Genomic DNA, 19,574 nt, shown 5'->3' with positions numbered 1-19,574 from the left:
AATTACAGAAAATATCTGCCTGGATGATGGAGGGGTGTTAATGTTGCAGTTTAAAAACTGTAGTGTAAAGCACCCTTCTGGCAAGACAGTGATGGAGTGAATGATGGTGAAAGTTTTTCTTTTTCGGGCCACCCTGCCTTGGTGGGAATCGGCCAGTGTGATAATAAAAAAAAAATGATGACTAACAAACTTACCCTGAACACTGACAAAACCTATTTCATTCAGAGTGAAAACAAAGCTGTAAATGATTCAATTAACATAATGCCAAATGGATCATCAGTCACAAGACTCAGAGGGAAAATTCCTAGGTACCCACCTTGACAGTAGCCTTAAGTTCCGGACACACACACAACAAATCACCAAGAAAATCTTCGAGATTGTAGGCATACTATCAAAGATAAGGTACTACGTTCCACAATCAGCTCTCCTGGCACTGTACCATTCACTCATATACCCTTATCTTACATATGGAATTTGTGCATGGGATCAACAACATTCAGTCACCTAAAACCCCTAATAACCCAGCAAAAGGCAGTAGTAAGAATGATAACAAATTCCCACTCCCGCCAGCATACTCCACCAATTTTCAAAAGTCTGAATCTGCTCACCATTAAGAACATCCATACTTACTCATGTGCCTACTACATACACGGAACAATACACGCAAATATAAACCCTCCACTCAAACTTCTCCTCGCCAACCTAAACAGGACATATGACCACAAGACACAGATCTCTTTTTGATATACCTCGTGTCCATATCACACTGTGTAAAAAAAATGTGCACATAAAGGGCCCCAAAATATGGAATTCATTACCAGAAAATATTAAAGTAACCCAGTCTGAAAATCAATTTAAGACTCTTCTCAAAAGCCACTTAATCACTCTAGACTGAATGCTAAATACTCGGTACACACTTACTCACCTTACTCCCACATCATAACTGAAACAATCACTTTGAACCTTTTATCCATTGTTGACAGGAATATAATTGAATCATTGTGTTCACAAAAAACATTTTTGAATATGAATATTTTTTTTTTTTTTTCAACAAGTCGGCCATCTCCCACCGAGGCAGGGTGACCCAAAAAAGAAAGAAAATCCCCAAAAAGAAAATACTTTCATCATCATTCAACACTTTCACCACACTCACACATTATCACTGTTTTTACAGAGGTGCTCAGAATACAACAGTTTAGAAGCATATACGTATAAAGATACACAACATATCCCTCCAAACTGCCAATATCCCAAACCCCTCCTTTAAAGTGCAGGCATTGTACTTCCCATTTCCAGGACTCGAGTCCGACTATATGAAAATAACCGGTTTCCCTGAATCCCTTCACTAAATATTACCGTGCTCACACTCCAACAGATCGTCAGGTCCCAAGTACCATTCGTCTCCATTCACTCCTATCTAACACGCTCACGCACGCTTGCTGGAAGTCCAAGCCCCTTGCCCACAAAACCTCCTTTACCCCCTCTCTCCAACCCTTTCGAGGACGACCCCCTACCCCGCCTTTCTTCCCTTATAGATTTATATGCTTTTCATGTCATTCTACTTTGATCCATTCTCTCTAAATGACCAAACCACCTCAACAACCCCTCTTCTGCCCTCTGACTAATACTTTTATTAACTCCACACCTTTTCCTAATTTCCACACTCCGAATTTTCTGCATAATATTTACACCACACATTGCCCTTAAACAGGACATCTCCATTGCCTCCAACCGTCTCCTCGCTGCTGCATTTACCACCCAAGCTACACACCCATATAAGAGTGTTGGTACTACTATACTTTCATACATTCCCTTCTTTGCCTCCATAGATAACGTTTTTTGACTCCACATATACCTCAACGCACCACTCGCCTTTTTTCCCTCATCAATTCTATGATTAACCTCATCCTTCATAAATCCATCCGCCGACACGTCAACTCACAAGTATCTGAAAACATTCACTTCTTCCATACTCCTCCTCCCCAGTTTGATATCCAATTTTTCTTTATCTAAATCATTTGATACCCTCATCACCTTACTCTTTTCTATGTTCACTTTCAACTTTCTACCTTTACACATATTCCCAAACTCATCCACTAACCTTTGCAATTTTTCTTTAGAATCTCCCATAAGCACAGTATCATCAGCAAAAAGTAACTGTGTCAATTCCCATTTTGAATTTGATTCCCCAAAATTTAATCCCACCCTTCTCCCGAACACCCTAGCATTTACTTCCTTCACAACCCCATCTATAAATATATTAAACAACCATGGTGACATTACACATCCCTGTCTAAGACCTACTTTTACCGGGAAGTAATCTCCCTCTCTTCTGCACACCCTAACCTGAGCCTCACTATCCTCATAAAAACTCTTTACAGCATTTAATAACTTACCACCTATTCCATATACTTGCAACATCTGCCACATTGCTCACTCCTCGGCGAATTGGGGCACTTTTGTTCCCCAGTTACAGTTCTAATACAGATGGAAGTGCCAGTGAAGATGAGTTTCAAGGTTTTGGTGAGGTTTTGACCGAAACTAATGACCATAATATCGGTAATAGTGAGGAAAACCCAGATGACCCTCAGCCTTCCACCTCTTCTGCTGGGCCGTCTTGTTCACATTCAGTTGTACCAGAATCAAAGAGGAAATTCCTATTTTCCCAAATCTCAGATGTGAGCATTCGTGATGATAGTTATAGTGAATATGAACTACAAGCTCTTGAAAACACTTCCAGTAGCAATAGTGAATTGGAATATTCTTCAGTGAAGCGTCAGTTTATATGACGATATATGCGCTCTGGTAGTGTGCCATATGCCATTCCAAGGGGAAGGAGTACATCCCGTGGCTATACAACAGGAACAGACAGTGAAAATGACGATGATAGTGTTGCAGTTGGGATGGAAAATGTGCATGGTGGTGGTGGTGGTGGTGCCGGCCATGAGGCACCAGCAGTGGGCCATGCTGGCACCCACGCTGCTGCCTCAGCTGATCTACAACAATGGCCACCATCCCCCACCCACCCACCCACCCACCCACCCACCACACCAGCCTCCACAACCACAACCACCTGTCAATGTCCAGTACCCACCAGCAGACCGCACCTGGGATTGGCAGGAAGCTGTCAATTTTGTTCCAAATCCCCACCAGTTTGATGAAAGCCAAAGTGGAATACGGCCATGTTGTACACTGGGGAACAATGCCACTGAACTGGAATGTTTCGAGTTATTCTTTGACGAACCCCTGATGGAAATTATTGTCAGGGAAAGCAACAGATACTACGAGTACACCATGGAAAACACAGTACTTTCACCAAGCTCACGGCTACACAAGTGGAAGGAGACAGCTGTGACTGAGATGTATCTTTTCTTTGCCACAATAATGCTTATGCCACATGTATATAAGCACAGTGTGAAATCATACTGGTCAACAGACTGCCTGATTGCAACCCCAGGTTTCAGTGATATAATGGAAGTGAATCGATTTGTGCTACTATTACGTGTGCTTCACTTCTCAGACAAAACCAGGCCTGACAGAAACGACAGGTTATATAAGATTAGGAATGTGTTTGTGTATCTGAAAGAGAAATTCAGTATGTATTTTTATCCTTTCAGGAAGCTTGTAATTGACGAATCTTTGATTCTGTTCAAAGGAAGGCACTCATTCAAGCAGTACATACCAAGCAAGAGGAAACACTTCAGTATAAAGTTGTTTGTGCTTTGTGATTGTTAGTGGTCTTGTATTGGATATTATTGTGTACACTGGAAGTTATACATTGCAAAGTACCAGGAAGTTATTGGGCATCTCTGGTGATGTGGTTAGAACAATGATAGAACCATACCTTGGTAAGGGGCATATATTATATACTGATAACTGGTACACAAGCCCCTCACTCAGTGATTTTTTTGCGAGTGAACATGGCAGATGTGTGTGGCACAGTGCATGCAAATCGTAAACATGCCCAGGTTTGACGCTGGCACTCGTAGAGGTGAGGTGCAGGCGTTTGCTACCAATGACATCATAGCATTTCGGTGGCATGACAAACGAGATGTCACACTGTTGTCATCAGTTCACCCTAACGAAATGACAAACACTGGCAGGCAGCATAGAGAGAGCAATGAACCCATTCTAAAACCTGCAGCTGTGATTGATTACACCCTCAATATGCGCTCAGTGGACAAATGTGACATGCAGATTGGGTTTGCTGATTGTGTTCGCAAGAGTTATAAGTGGTACATAAAACTCTTTTTCCATCTTCTGGACATTTCTGTGCTCAATGCTTATAATATGTATAAGATGAGGACCAGAAACAAACCACCATATGGCGAATTCTGTTTCTGTCATCAGACAAATAGTATTCAAGTACCAAGGAACAACACCTGCAATAGATCGCCCACTAAATTATCAACAACTACCTTCTCGTCTGAAGCATGGTGATCACTTCCTAGTAAAACTGCCTGCTACTGCTTTCAAGAAAAAGGCTCAGAAGAGGTTTTACGTCTGTGCACATACAAAAAAACGCTCACAACGCAGAGACACTCGTTTTATGTGTGAGGAGTGTAAAACACCACTGTGCATGACACCATGTTTCAGAGACTTCCACAGGCTGCAGAACTTCTAGAAACATTCCCTGTGACTGTATATGTGTATATAAAATATAGAAAAATAGTAATAAACAACATTTTATATCGTTTGTGTATGTAAACAGCAATTATAAACAATATAAGGACAACAGTGCTTGTGCAGTTGTGTAGTAAATAGAGAAAAACTTAGTGCTCATATTGGTCTCACAGACCATAAAAGTTACTTGGGAAAAAAAAATTAAAAAATAATAGAAAATAGTACCTAAAAAACAAAATAAAGTAATACCTGGTGACGGCAGTCAGCGATGTTACCATATATGGGGCATTTTCTGTAAACTTCACGCCTCCATATCTCGGTAAGTATTGATGGTAAAAATTTTTTGTTTAGCCTATAATGTTTAGAAAAAAAACTATCTTTTCATAAGAAAAAATAATTTTTTTTTTTTTTTTTTTTGAAATTTTGGCGACCCTGAGAACAAGTCTCTGAGAGGGCTTGGGGGCCCTGAAAGGGTTAATGTGTAACATGGAATTTATTACTTTCTCTTGAATCTTCAAAAACTTTTGTTGATTATTAAATGCAGACACTTTTGGGTAGTCAGTTAACTTTGTATGGTAGGGTGAGCACAACTAGTAAAAAATGTTAGTAATGGATACGTAAGTAAATAAGTTTATTCAGGTATACACAAATACAGTTACATAGAATTATCATACATTGCAGCATATGTGTAGAGAACCTAGGATAACCCAAAAAAGCCAGACAGAGTGACTTATTTCCATTGGGGTTCTTTACCTTAATATTATAATATAAAGGTTATAATATTTTCTTATTATTCTATAATGAAGATAACATCATATTTTTTTTTTTTTCAACAAGTCGGCCGTCTCCCACCGAGGCAGGGTGACCCAAAAAAGAAAGAAAATCCCCAAAAAGAAAATACATTCATCATCATTCAACACTTTCACCACACTCACACATTATCACTGCTTTTGCAGAGGTGCTCAGAATACAACAGTTTAGAAGCATATACGTATAAAGATACACAACATATCCCTCCAAACTGCCAATATCCCAAACCACTCCTTTAAAGTGCAGGCATTGTACTTCCCATTTCCAGGACTCAAGTCCGACTATATGAAAATAACCGGTTTCCCTGAATCCCTTCACTAAATATTACCCTGCTCACACTCCAACAGATCGTCAGGTCCCAAGTATCATTCGTCTCCATTCACTCCTATCTAACACGCTCATGCACGCTTGCTGGAAATTCAAGCCCCTCGCCCACAAAACCTCCTTTACCCCCTCTTTCCAACCCTTTCGAGGACGACCCCTACCCCTCCTTCCTTCCCCTATAGATTTATATGCTTTCCATGTCATTCTACTTTGATCCATTCTCTCTAAATGACCAAACCACCTCAACAACCCCTCTTCTGCCCTCTGACTAATGCTTTTATTAACTCCACACCTTCTCCTAATTTCCACACTCCGAATTTTCTGCATAATATTTACACCACACATTGCCCTTAGACAGGACATCTCCACTGCCTCCAACCGTCTCCTCGCTGCTGCATTTACCACCCAAGCTTCACATCCATATAAGAGTGTTGGTACTACTATACTTTCATACATTCCCTTCTATGTCTCCATAGATAACGTTTTTTGACTCCACATATACCTCAACGCACCACTCACCTTTTTTCCCTCATCAATTCTATGATTAACCTCATCCTTCATAAATCCATCCACCGACACGTCAACTCCCAAGTATCTGAAAACATTCACTTCTTCCATACTCCTCCTCCCCAATTTGATATCCAATTTTTCTGTATCTAAATCATTTGATACCCTCATCACCTTACTCTTTTCTATGTTCACTTTCAACTTTCTACCTTTACACACATTCTCAAACTCATCCACTAGCCTTTGTAATTTTTCTTTAGAATCTCCCATAAGCACAGTATCATCAGCATTTTGAATTTGATTCCTCATAATTTAATCCCACCCCTCTCCCGAACACCCTAGCATTTACTTCTTTTACAACCCCATTTATAAATATATTAAACAACCATGGTGACATTACACATCCCTGTCTAAGATCTACTTTTACCAGGAAGTATTCTCCCTCTCTTCTACACACCCTAACCTGAGCCTCACTATCCTCATAAAAGCTCTTTACAGCATTTAGTAACTTACCACCTATTCCATATACTTGCAACATCTGCCACATTGCTCCTCTATCCACTCTATCATATGCCTTTTCTAAATCCATAAATGCAATAAAAACTTCCCTACCTTTATCTAAATACTGTTCACATATATGCTTCAATGTAAACACTTGATCTACACATCCCCTACCCACTCTGAAGCCTCCCTGCTCATCCGCAATCCTACATTCTGTCTTACCTCTAATTCTTTCAGTTATAACCCTACCGTATACTTTTCCTGGTATACTCAGTAAACTTATTCCTCTATAATTTTTACATTCTCTTTTGTCCCCTTTCCCTTTATATAAAGGGACTATACATGCTCTCCGCCAATCCCTAGGTACCTTCCCCTCTTTCATACATTTATTAAATAAAAGTACCAACCACTCCAACACTATATCCCCCCCTGCTTTTAACATTTCTGTCATGATCCCATCAGTTCCAGCTGCTTTAATCCCTTTCATTCTACATAATGCCTCACGTACCTCCACCACACTTACATTCTGCTCTTCTTCACTCCTAAAAGATGGTATACCTCCCTGGCCAGTGCATGAAATTACCGCCTCCCTTTCTTCCTCAACATTTAAAAGTTCCTCAAAATATTCTCGCCATCTACCTAATAGCTCCCTCTCCCCATCTACTAACTCCCCTACTCTGTTTTTAACTGACAAATCCATACTTTCCCTAGGCTTTCTTAACTTGTTTAACTCACTCCAAAATTTTTTCTTATTTTCATTAAAATTTCTTGACAGTGCCTCTCCCACTCTATCATCTGCTCTCCTTTTGCACTCTCTTCACCTTTCTTTTACTCTCCATATACTCTGCTCTTCTTATAACACTTCTGCTTTGTAAAAACCTCTCATAAGCTACCTTTTTCTCTATCACACCCTTTACTTCATCATTCCACCAATCACTCCTCTTTCCTCCTGCCCCCACCCTCCTATAACTACAAACTTCTGCCCCACATTCTAATACTGCATTTTTAAAACTATTCCAACCCTCTTCAACCCCCCCACTACTCATCTTTGCACTAGCCCACCTTTCTGCCAATAGTCGCTTGTATCTCTCTCGAACTTCCTCCTCCCTTAGTTTATACACTTTCACCTCCCTCATACTAAAAAGACTACTACCCGAGGGTCATTAAGACTATCTACAATACAAGGGTCATTACTAGGAATAAAGTTAAATTTATACTTATGTTAGCTAAAAAATAGAAAATCACTCCCCTCCCTTTCTGTAGCTACATTCATCAGACACCTTTTGGCACTCTTCTTGAACTGGTTCATGCTATTACTGGCTTTGACATGTGCGGGTAGTCTGTTCCATTCCTTTATTGCTGTACAATAAAAAGTGTTTGAAGCCTGGCCAATGACTGTGGGTACTACAAAGTTGTGCTCTCTCCCCCTAGTACTATGATTGCTTTGGTTCCCAACCTTGACAAAATTGACAGCAAGATATTCTGGACACTGTTTGTGAGCAATTTTATAAACATGATTTAGCTTCAGTTGTTTTACTCTGTCTTCAACATTCAGCATATCCAACTGCTGTAATTCATCCTGGCCTACATGTTCTCTTGGTCCCAGCCCCAGGATGAATCTTACAATTTTGTTTTGGGTGATTTGCAGTCTATCTTTCAGTTTTTTTTATCAAGGCAGAGTACCATGAAGAGCAAGTGTAATCCATATGGCATTGTATAAGGGCTAGACATAGGGTCCTGCGAGCCTCAGTAGGTAGACACTGTGCTTGTCTACACAGGAACTTCAGTCTGGCATTCGCTTTCTTTACTACACTGTTCCCTATCAATTCTCCTGACATGCATGGGTCAAAGGGATTCCCAGATATTTTACTGATGAAACCAAAGTGATGGGCTCCCCATTACACTGGACATTAAAATTATTTACCCTTCTCGGTTTATGTTTCGTGCCAAAGAGAATGGCTTCAGTTTTCCCTAGGTGTAATGATAGTTTGTTGTCTACTAACCATTTGCTGCAGGACTCCAGTTCCAGTGTTAAAACATTAGCTATATCTTGTGGGTCTTTACCTGACACTAACAGGGCACTGTCATCTGCATACAGTAGGAGTTTGCACTTGACACTGATAGGCATGTCATTGACATAACATAAGAATAATAAGGGACCTAGAATACTACCTTGGGGAACTCCACATGCTATTGGCAGGGGTTCTGATTCCGTTTTGTTGATTTTGACAGTTTGTCTCCTGTTGCTAAGGTAGGACTTAAACCAGTCTACAGAACCTATACCGATAGCTTGAAGTTTCTTACATAATATATTGTGGTTGACAGTATCGAAGGCCTTTTGCAGGTCTAAGGTTACCATACCTATGAGGTTCCCCTTTGACATTTCAGTTCACAGGTAATCCATCAGATTAATTAGGGAGGTGTCGGTTTAGTAAGATCTTCTAAAGCCCGATTGATAGCTATGGAGAATGTTGTTGTCATTAAGGTACTTAACTACTTGAGAGTACACCGCCCTCTCTAGAATTTTGGATATTATACCGAGTATACTAACAGGCCTATAGTTGCTGACATCAGACCTACTATTTTTCTTGAAGATAGGAGTAACTCTGGCCTCCTTGAACCCCTCAGGTACGGTATTAGTGGTGATTGATAGATTTATTATGTGAGCAATAGGGATTGACAGTTCAGAAGCACCATCTTTTAGGAACTTAGACGGGATGTTATCAGGGCCTGTGCTCTTAGTTGGGTTTAACCTGCTTAGTTCTTTTTGAATAAAGTCATGAGAAACACTTACTACTTGACAACTGTTTGGGGTTACCCCTTTATTGGTTTAGTATGCTTGAAACTTATCAGTCTGTGTTAAAGGTATTTGATGCAGCTGGTAGTTTACTTACTAGTGTTGATGCAACAGATGTGTAGTAGGAATTAAAGCAATTTGCCACCTTAGATGTTTCATGGCATACCTCATTATCGATAGTGAGTACTATGTTAGACCTATCTACTGGCTTATGGCTATACCCCAACTGTTTTAGTTGTTGCCAGAGTTTTCTGGGGTTATGCTTATACTCTTCAATTTTTGAGCAATAGTGCTTTGCCTTTGCTCCTTTTATAAGTCTCTGTACTGTTCCTCACCCTTTGGAATTCATTTAGTGCTGCAATATCCTGTCTGTTTGCTTTAAATCTTTTTAGCAGCTGGTCTCTGAATTTCATATCTAATATCTCAGTAGTCATCCAGGGTTCAGTTCTTCGTTTAATCCTAACCTCTTGAACTGGTGCAATATTGTCAAGGATGGTACTGAACATTGTTTTGAATTTTTCCCAGGCATCGTTTACGTCCGTGCAACTTATCTCTGTCCAGTCACAATTGTGTAGCCTATTTACCAGTGTTTCTTTACTGTAGTTTCTAGTTGACCTCATTTTTATTGTCCTGTGTAGGCCTATCCTATCCCTAGTGATTTTCCTGGTGCAGTAAATGATGAAATGATCACTAAGACCTGTGGTAATGACGCCTGACTGACTAATGTTCTCAGTGCGGTTACAAAGTATGTGGTCAATTAGGGTGGCTGAGAACTGTGTGATCCGGGTTGGTTTATTAATTAGTTGAATGTAACTATTTAAACCTAGAATTTGCTTATACCTTTTGCATAGCCCGTTATTTTGCTGCTGAAAACAGATATTGAAGTCGCCCAGTATTATTGTCTCGCAATTATTTTCAAGTCCGGACAGTACTCTGGAAAAGTCTTCTAAGAACTGGTCCTGGGTAGGAGGGCGGTAACTAGTTCCTACTAAGATGGGTTTAGTCTTGGGAAGCAGCACTTCAAACCATAGAATCTCCAGTTTATTGTTATTTAAATCAGGTCTTGGGTTGTAAGCCAAGTCATTTCTAATATAGGGACATACTCCACCACTCTTTCTGTTCCTATCTAAGCATTTTATATTGTAACCTTCTATTTTGACCTTGTCGTCAGTCACCGTATCATCCAACCGGGATTCAGAGATGGTTATAACTGCCGCCCTAATTTTGTTAGCTAGAATCTTAATCTCTGCCAATTTAGGAAGACGTGATCTTGCATTGACATGAATAAAGTGAAGGCCTGTTTTCATAAAACAATTATAATCATCAATATATGGCAATGGGTCATTTGTATTAAAATTAGGTAAATCAATGTCATCATTGCTAAAGGGTAACTGTGCCAAAGTGCATTTGTTACACACAAAATGAATTCTGGCACCGTTGCTATAATTGTACATACATCCATCATGCACCCACCCCTTGCACATTTTACATAAGGTGCCTTTTCTGTTTTTCATGTGTACTTTAGTACAGTGTATGCACCTGTTTGGTAGTGTTTGAGATAATAATGGCTGTATTGTCTCACATTGACCTATGTATGCATTACATATGGAGTTAAGGTTATCATTCCTAGCTACTAGACCGTCATTTATCTGTCTGCTTTGCTTCTGCACAATAGTTTGAGGTCCTGGATTAATTTGGATATCACCACTTAAGAGCGCTACATTAACCCTTTGAGGGTCGACAGGCCCTCTCCGAAACTCGTTCTCAGGGTCGGCCAAATTTAAAAAAAAAAAAAATTATTTTCTCTTATGAAAAGATAGAGAATCTTTTCCCGATCATAAAGACACCAAAAGTTTGAAATTTGATAGAAAACTTACGGAATTATGCTCTCGCAAAGTTAGCGGTCTCGGCGATGTTTACGCATCGGCGTTTTTGCCCACTTTGAGCCCCATTTTCGGCCAATTTCACTGTACTAGTCGACAAAAAACATGAATATTTCGCTAGAACTCCATTTTTTCTATCGAATGGGTGCAAGAAACCACCCATTTATGAAATTCAACTATCCAGTACAGGGGTCAGAATTTAGCAATTTTGCCAATTTCACACAAATTTCAAAAGATGCCAATTTTCGAATAGGGTCCAGAATAAACAAGAAAGACATTCATGGCACTAAAATGACATTTCCTCTAGTCATTAGTCACGTCTCAAGGCCCCTCTTATATTCTTTTGCTTTCCACTTTGAATTTTTATTTTCACAAAAAATATAAGATTTACTGTTATGCAGACTACTGCATTAGTGTAAAAAATGGTATAAATATTATTGGTGCACTTGTGAAAGAATATTAGACTCACCAGTTGATGTGTATTGCACGCTTGGCACGATTTGTTTACTTTTGAAGTTTGGTAAAAATCGAACATTTCTGCTACTTTGAGCTCAATTTCAAGGCACCTTTCATTGTAAAACCAGTCAAAATCATCTCAATTTCTGTAATATGTCTTCCATTCTATAAAATGAGACCAAGAAAACTAGAATACAACAATAAATACCATATGAAAATACACTGCAAAGTCGCTGATTTATTAAAAAAAAATGGTCAAAGTTTTTTTTTTTCTCATTATGCACTGTGTGCTGCAGGATTTTTTTTAGACTGTGCACACTGACCACATAGACCCATTCTTTCATATGAAGGCCTACCAGCTTTCTCCCACTAGATTTGAGGCCGCTAGAATTTGAGTACTAGTACGTCAAAAACCCCTACGCGTAAGACGTACTAGTATGACCAAAACCCTCAAAGGGTTAAGAGCTGTGTGCCACTGTTTTTGTTTGGGTATGTGGTGTTGCCATACCTTGCAGCGATAGTGACATTTACTTTTCTGGTAGGATGGCAACTGTTAGGCTTTTACTGTCCAGGGCGCTGTTACTCCATTCACCTTTTCCAGCCCCCATGACTGATTTCTTTCTTCATGGAATTGAAGAAGAAAGATAAATATAATTATGGCAGCCTGTACCCCCTAATGCCTGCCATTTTCACTCTTTGCTCTTTTACTCATATACAGTAATATTTATTTCTCTTTTCCAGTCACCTAGTACACTTAGTATCTGCTTTAGCAATCACCACTGAATTACTAGTAAATTTTCTTCAAGACCCTCTTCACTGCTGACTTTTCCCTTAACTTCACAGGCCCCTTTCAGTTAACCCCTTATTACATACTCCCCTTCCCACCTCACTTCACAGTCTGGCTTCACCTATTAACTTCTAGCTCTTTTCCGTTCTGGTAGACCAGAAAGGTTTAATCAATGGTTTTATCCTTCCAAATCCTCCTCAATTCCATTTATCAGGGGTTGTGTCGTGTTGTTGACTGCCTGACCTGGTCTGCTGACTCGGCCATTTTTAAAACACTGAGGGAGGTAAACGCCACCTACAACCTGACTTTCCTTGAGTTTATAGATATATTTGGCATTTTCTGCTATGATTCTCTCACTGTACACTGGTCAGTTGAATATAGGTCAGCTACTAAAACATTAACCTTGACTGTTTACCTATTTACTTCTTTCCTACGACTGGCACCGAGGGATAACCGTCCTATAACCTTGGAGTTTTGTACTGTTAATTTGACGATGTCTCCTGTGTTTCCCTCTCGTTAGCACTGGTACAGGTGATATGATGGTGGTACAGATATGATGCTACAGTCATCAGATGAACGTCAGTAAAGATGAAAATTTCACTTCACTAGTTGTACGTCTGGCAGTAGCTGGTGTTTGGATGCCGGTCAGCCATGTTTAAATGCTCAATTCTTTCCCTTGTTTGGCACTGAAGAAAAAAGTCCTACAGACCTGTCATTTCCTTGGAGTTTTGTTGATCAGGTTTTCTGCCATGTTGTCTTCCCGTTGAACACTGGTGCAGTTGATATGGAGGTCAGTTATTTCATTGTAGTGGAAAACGTCTCATGTCTGGTTCACGTCTGGCAGCAGGTCTGGTACTTGAATGCCGGTCCCTCTTTTGTCATATTTATTCCAGCAGGCATGCGTGAGCGTGTTTGATAGGAGTGAATGGAGACAAATGGTTTTTAATACTTGACGTGCTGTTGGAGTGTGAGCAAAGTAATATTTATGAAGGGGTTCAGGGAAACGGCAGGCCGGACTTGAGTCCTGGAGATGGGAAGTACAGTGCCTGCACTCTGAAGGAGGGGTGTTAATGTTGCAGTTTAAAAACTGTAGTGTAAAGCACCCTTCTGGCAAGACAGTGATGGAGTGAATGATGGTGAAAGTTTTTCTTTTTCGGGCCACCCTGCCTTGGTGGGATTCGGCCAGTGTGATAATAAAAAAATAATAGTCCATTTCGTTGTCATCACCGTCAGTTTTTATGTCACTATAGGTTCCTTGCATGTTGTTGCAGCAGTACAAATATAATGGATACAGTGTGTAGTGTAAATGAATATTTTGTTTGCTGATCATTGTGTTTGCTTTCAGTATGAGGCTTCACCAACACCAACGGTAACGTGTGCTGTTTATAGCGGAAATGGTGATGCCATATTAGCATCATACAATGACGACGATATTTACTTATTTGATACGTCACTCTCAGAGGGTGCTGATGCTGTCCATAGGTACTCCGGCCACCGCAACAATGCTACAGGTACAGTATATTACTGAATGGGAACAGAATTACTGTTACCAGTTTGCTTCCAACAATATGAATTTTGGTTTGGTTTTTACATATAATTTTTCTTTAAATGATTTCTGAATATCAGACCAGTTTCCAAAGATCAGACCAGTGTTTCATTGACTTCATTTTTGTTTTCGTGATATCAGTGTTTGCTACAAAATTGACTGATATGACCACATTCAAGTCTCTCTCATTTTATGCAATAGTTGCATTCCTGATCAATAGTGTAAGGGGGAGTGAACTTATTATAATATAGGGATTCATTCTGAAATTGCAAATTCCACATATCTTAACTGTTTACCAAAAAAATATGTTGAACATACATGCATCGAAAATATGAATAATCCAGATGTGCTGAATAACCATAAATGCAGTTAGTTAAAAATCAAAAGAAAAATTAAATTCAAGATAAACCTGTTTATAGTAATGCTTTGAGTTTTTTTTTTTTTTGCTGTGTCCCACCGAGGCAGGGTGACCCAAAAAGAAAGAAAATCTCCAAAAAGAAAATTCTTTCATCATTCAAAACTTTCACCTTACTCACACATAATCACTTTTTCTGCAGAGGTGCCCAGAACACAACAGTTTAGAAGCATATATGTATAAAGATACACAACATATCCCTCCAAACTGCCAATATCCCAAACCCCTCCTTTAGAGTGCAGGCATTGTACTTCCCATTTTCAGTACTCAAGTCTGGCTATATAAAAATAACCGGTTTCCCTGAATAAAATATCTAGCTGGGTGTACATTGCTTTTTGATGCAAAACACTTCAATTGAAAACCAACCTAAGGCTTTTGTTAACCCCTTCTCTGTCCATGCTGTCATACTACTAGTTTGTGGTCGCTGTCCATGCCTTAGTACTGTGCCATGAGCTCCACTCACTCAGATAAGCTGTGAGCAGTAAATTTGGGCCTAGATATAAGAGAATGGGTTTATGCAGTAAGTGTGCACCAATAAAGAAAATCCTGCAGCACGCAGTGCATATTGAGACAAAAACTTGCAATGGTCTTTTTGGTTGTATTCTTTGTTTCTTGGTCTCATTTGATAGAATGGAAGATATATTACAGAAATAGATGATTTTGATTTGTTTCAGGACTGAAAATAGCTTGGAATTGAGCTCAAAGTACCAGAAATGTTAAATTTTTGCCAATATTCAAGAGTAAACAAATCATGTCACTCCTCCAATATGTACATGTCCAGTTGGTGGGTCTAATGTGCATTCACAAATGCGCTGATATTATTTATACAGTGGACCCCGGATATCGGTTGATGCGGATATCGGCCAAATTGGATTTCGACCACATTTTTGGCCAAAATTCTATCCTGGATTTCGACTGGCAACTCAGAAATCGGCCGTATTGGGTGTGTTCGCTTGCCACTCCGCCGCATTTGAGTGTCGGTCTGGCTGTGTTGCTCACTCACCCAGACACACAGCCAGACTGACACTCAGATGCGGCGGAGTGGCTACAGTCACTGTATACGTGGTCTGGGACATGACTATGATGGAGAAGGAACAGAAGAGGCACAGAAAAGAGCAGCAGATGAGGGGCCAGGAGGAGGGAGCACGTAAAGTCGAAGAACTCTGAGAGATGCAACCCAAACCCCTTAATCAGCTGGCTCTAACCTGGGCCAGTCCCCACTTTACTATCACCAACACTAATTGCCCACCCTTCCCTTAACTGCCTACAGTCTTATCCTTGGCCTCTTCCCTGGTAGTGGTAAATACACCAACCCCAGTTCTACCTCTCCCACACATGTCGGATGAGCAACATGCAGAAACAGTAAACAACACAAACCAGTGTATGCTAAGGAAAAAGTAACCTAAAGTGTGGTACACAAATACAGATGAATTATCTAACAAGTAATGTTGAAAGAATGTATAACTGAGGTAATCTGAGCATTGTAGTTATCATGCTGGTGAAGGCTGCAAAAATATCAGATGCCATATTTCCAGCATTATACAGGTCCTCCATCACAAATCCTGCAGTCAGACATCCAGTTCCGTCAGTTATTCGGCACTAATTTTGGCTAGCATAATTTCAAATTTCCTGAGTCACCACACCAACCTGCTGGTACTGTTTGGCAGTGCTTCTTGCTGCATAAGTCATTCCAATTTCTTTTTCTCCATTTATTGTTATAACCCGCTGACTTTTAGACCTAGCTAGGGTTCCAATGAATAAAAGAAATGATTCTCATTGTGTAAAACACATACACAGTACATCGTCCATAAAAGATAAAGTGGCTTTGAAGCCACTGTCGGTTGCCATGAGCTCAGTCTTGTGATGCAGAGGAATACAGTGGACCCCCTCATAGCGATTTTAATCCGTGCAAGAGGGCTCATTGTTATGCGAAATGATCGGTATGCGAATGAATTTTCCCCATAAGAAATAATGGAAATCAAATTAGTCCGTGCAAGACACCCAAAAGTATGAAAAAAAAAATTTTACCACATGAAATATACATTTTCCTACACACAAAGAGAAGGATACATGCACAATAGTAGAGTAGTACATGCACAATATATATTGTGCATGTACTACTCTACTAAATGAAGAATAAATGACACTTACCTTTATTGAAGATGCAGCAATGACTGATGAGACACTGTGTCCTGGGAGTGCCTTTTCCTCCTGAGTACTGTAGGTCCTGTTTGGCATTTTCTTCCAGAACAGGCCTTATCACACTGTGTATGCCACGACGATTCTTAAATCTCTCAAACCAACCTTTGCTGGCTTTAAATTCACCAATATGAGCACTAGTTCCAGGCATTTTTCCCTGTTCACCTGGGTGTTAGTCGACTGGTGTGGGTTGCATCCTTGGAGACAAGATTAAGGGCCCCAATGGAAATAAGTTAGACAGTCTTCGATGACACTGACTTTTTTGGGTTATCCTGGGTGGCAAATCCTCTGGGGTTAATTGTTTCTTGGTATTCTCAATAAGCCACACCAACAACGGTGCTACAGCAGCAGCAGCAGCTGACAGTGATACAGCAGCAGCAGACGATGCTACAGCAGCAGCAGACGGTACTACAGCAGCAGCAGACGGTACTACAGCAGCAGCAGCAGCAGCTGATGGTGGTACAACAGCAGCAGCAGCAGCTGACAGTGCTACAGCAGCAGCAGACGATGCTACAGCAGCAGCAGACGGTACTACAGGAGCAGCAGATGGTACTACAGCAGCAGCAGCTGACGGTGGTACAACAGCAGCAGCAGCTGACAGTGCTACAGCAGCAGCTGACAGTGCTACAGCAGCAGCTGACAGTGCTACAGCAGCAGCTGACAGTGCTACAGCAGCAGCAGACGATGCTACAGCAGCAGCAGACGGTACTACAGCAGCAGCAGACGGTACTACAGCAGCAGCAGCAGCTGACGGTGGTACAGCAGCAGCAGCAGCAGCTGTACCACCAATAGTAGCGATGGTTGATTGGGGTTTATTATACAACCTAGCCAGCTCGGAGACACGCACTCCACTTTCATACTTATCAATGATCTTTTTCTTCATCTCTATAGTAATTCTCACCCTTACTGCTGTAGGGTTGGCACTAGAAGCTTTCTTGGGGCCCATGGTCACTTATTTTGCAGATAAAATCACCAAAAACACTAATAATACGAAATGTTCCGATTGTATGCTTGGATGTTACCGCGGAGGCTGGCTGGTAAACAATGCCACTGGCGGCACATGTGAGGCTGGCTAAGGGCGCACATTGGACGCGTCTCGGACGAACAGCGGTGAGCGGGTTTTTGAGCGGTATGCGAGGCAAAATTTTTGCGATAAAAGCGAGCGGTATGCAGATTAAACGTTATGTGATGCCAACGGTATGCGGGGGTCCACTGTATGCTTTATTATTACGCTAATATCAACACTACGGCTTTTTTTGCCTATCACAATTGATCTAATATGACACAATAAACAATATAAATAACATATAAACATGCTAAATACTCCAGAATGAATAATATTTGGCATAATACCGAACAGTTCGAAGGAGGTATGAAGAGGATATGGGATAAAAGTACCATTCTATCCCTGTCTTGGGGGCTTATATTAGAGAAAATGGAGTATAGCACAGGGCTAACTGTGATATACACTTGTGGTGCACCATAAAACTGAAACAAAAAAGCTATTTTCTCTACATTGATTATCTCACACAGCAGCATGTGTGTAAAGGACCTAGGATAATATAACCCAAAAAAGTCAGTGTGACTTATTTCTAGTACCTGGCTTGGGCTTGCCATAAATGATTTTTGGTAAATAATTTTTTTCTCAGTTGTTTGTTGGCCAATCTTATTGAAACTTGGGCAGTATGGTATGAAAGAAATTGTACCATAAATAATGGAGTTCATTTCTCAGCCATTAGCCGCCCTTTAACGGTATATTTTCATGTGGTTTTTATGGTTGTATTCTCGTTTTTTTGGTCTCGATTGATGGAATGGAAGATATATTACAGAAATGGATGTGATTTTGATTGCTTTCACGACAAAAAGTACCTTGAAATTGAGCTCAAAGTAGTGGAAATGCTCGATCCTTTGGCGATGTTCAAGAATTAACAAATGACATCACTGTCTGATACATGTCTGCCTGCCAGTCCAAATTCCAATACGCAGTCACGAATGGATTGACGTTATTTATACAATTATTACAGTAATGCAGTAGTCTGCATAACAGTAAATCTTCAATTTTTTGTGTGAATAAACATTCCAAATGGTAAACAGGAGTATTATAAGAGGGGCCTGGAGCCATGACTAATGAACAGAGAAAATGTTATTTTAGTGCCAGGAATGTCTTCATTGTTTATTCTGGACCCTATTTTGAAATTGGCGTCTTTTGAAATTTGTGTGAAATTGGCAAAATTGCCAATTTCTGACCACTTTATTAAGTAGTTGAAATAGGTGAATGGGCAGTTTCTTGTATTCATTAGAAAGAATAGAAATAAGTAAGTTTATTCAGGTATACACAAATACAGTTACATATATTATCATACATAGCAGCGTATATATACAGAACCGAGGATAACCCAAAAGTGTCAAAGTGACTTATTTCCAGTACCTGGCTTGGGCTTACCATACATGATTTTTTGTAAATAATATATGATCGAAAGATGCCTCTCAACGTACACCAAAAATAAAAAAAAATTGGACGATAAATAACGGAGTTCACTTCTCAGCCATTAGCTGCCTCTTAGTGGTATATTTTCGTATGGTTTTTATGGTTGTATTCTCATTTTTTGGTCTCATTTGATGCAAACTTTTCAGGACACGAGCTGTCGTTCAGTTGATTTTTTGTTTCTGGATTCAACTGAAATTTCAGGATGCGTACTTTCCCCTCAAGGAAGGTTCCTTAAATC

General features: G+C 40.1%; 1 protein-coding gene across 12 annotated transcripts in view; it reads left to right on the top strand.

Annotated features, from left to right (window-relative positions):
* Positions 1 to 19,574, top strand: part of LOC128698972 (DDB1- and CUL4-associated factor 8) — a 145,364-nt gene that overhangs the window by 53,334 nt on the left and 72,456 nt on the right. For all 12 annotated transcript variants that reach the window (XR_011393539.1, XR_008408528.2, XM_053791452.2 and 9 more), the window contains one exon: positions 14,034 to 14,199. Coding sequence is in view for 10 of the 12 variants with exons in the window: in XM_053791452.2 (XP_053647427.1) it covers positions 14,034 to 14,199 (166 nt within the window). In the remaining 2 variants the exon portion in view is untranslated. The remainder of the gene's footprint in view (positions 1 to 14,033; positions 14,200 to 19,574) is intronic.

This window comes from Cherax quadricarinatus, chromosome 55, assembly GCF_038502225.1.
Source record: "Cherax quadricarinatus isolate ZL_2023a chromosome 55, ASM3850222v1, whole genome shotgun sequence".
Lineage (NCBI taxonomy): Eukaryota > Metazoa > Arthropoda > Malacostraca > Decapoda > Parastacidae > Cherax > Cherax quadricarinatus.
This window is presented reverse-complemented; position numbering and strand designations above follow the sequence as displayed.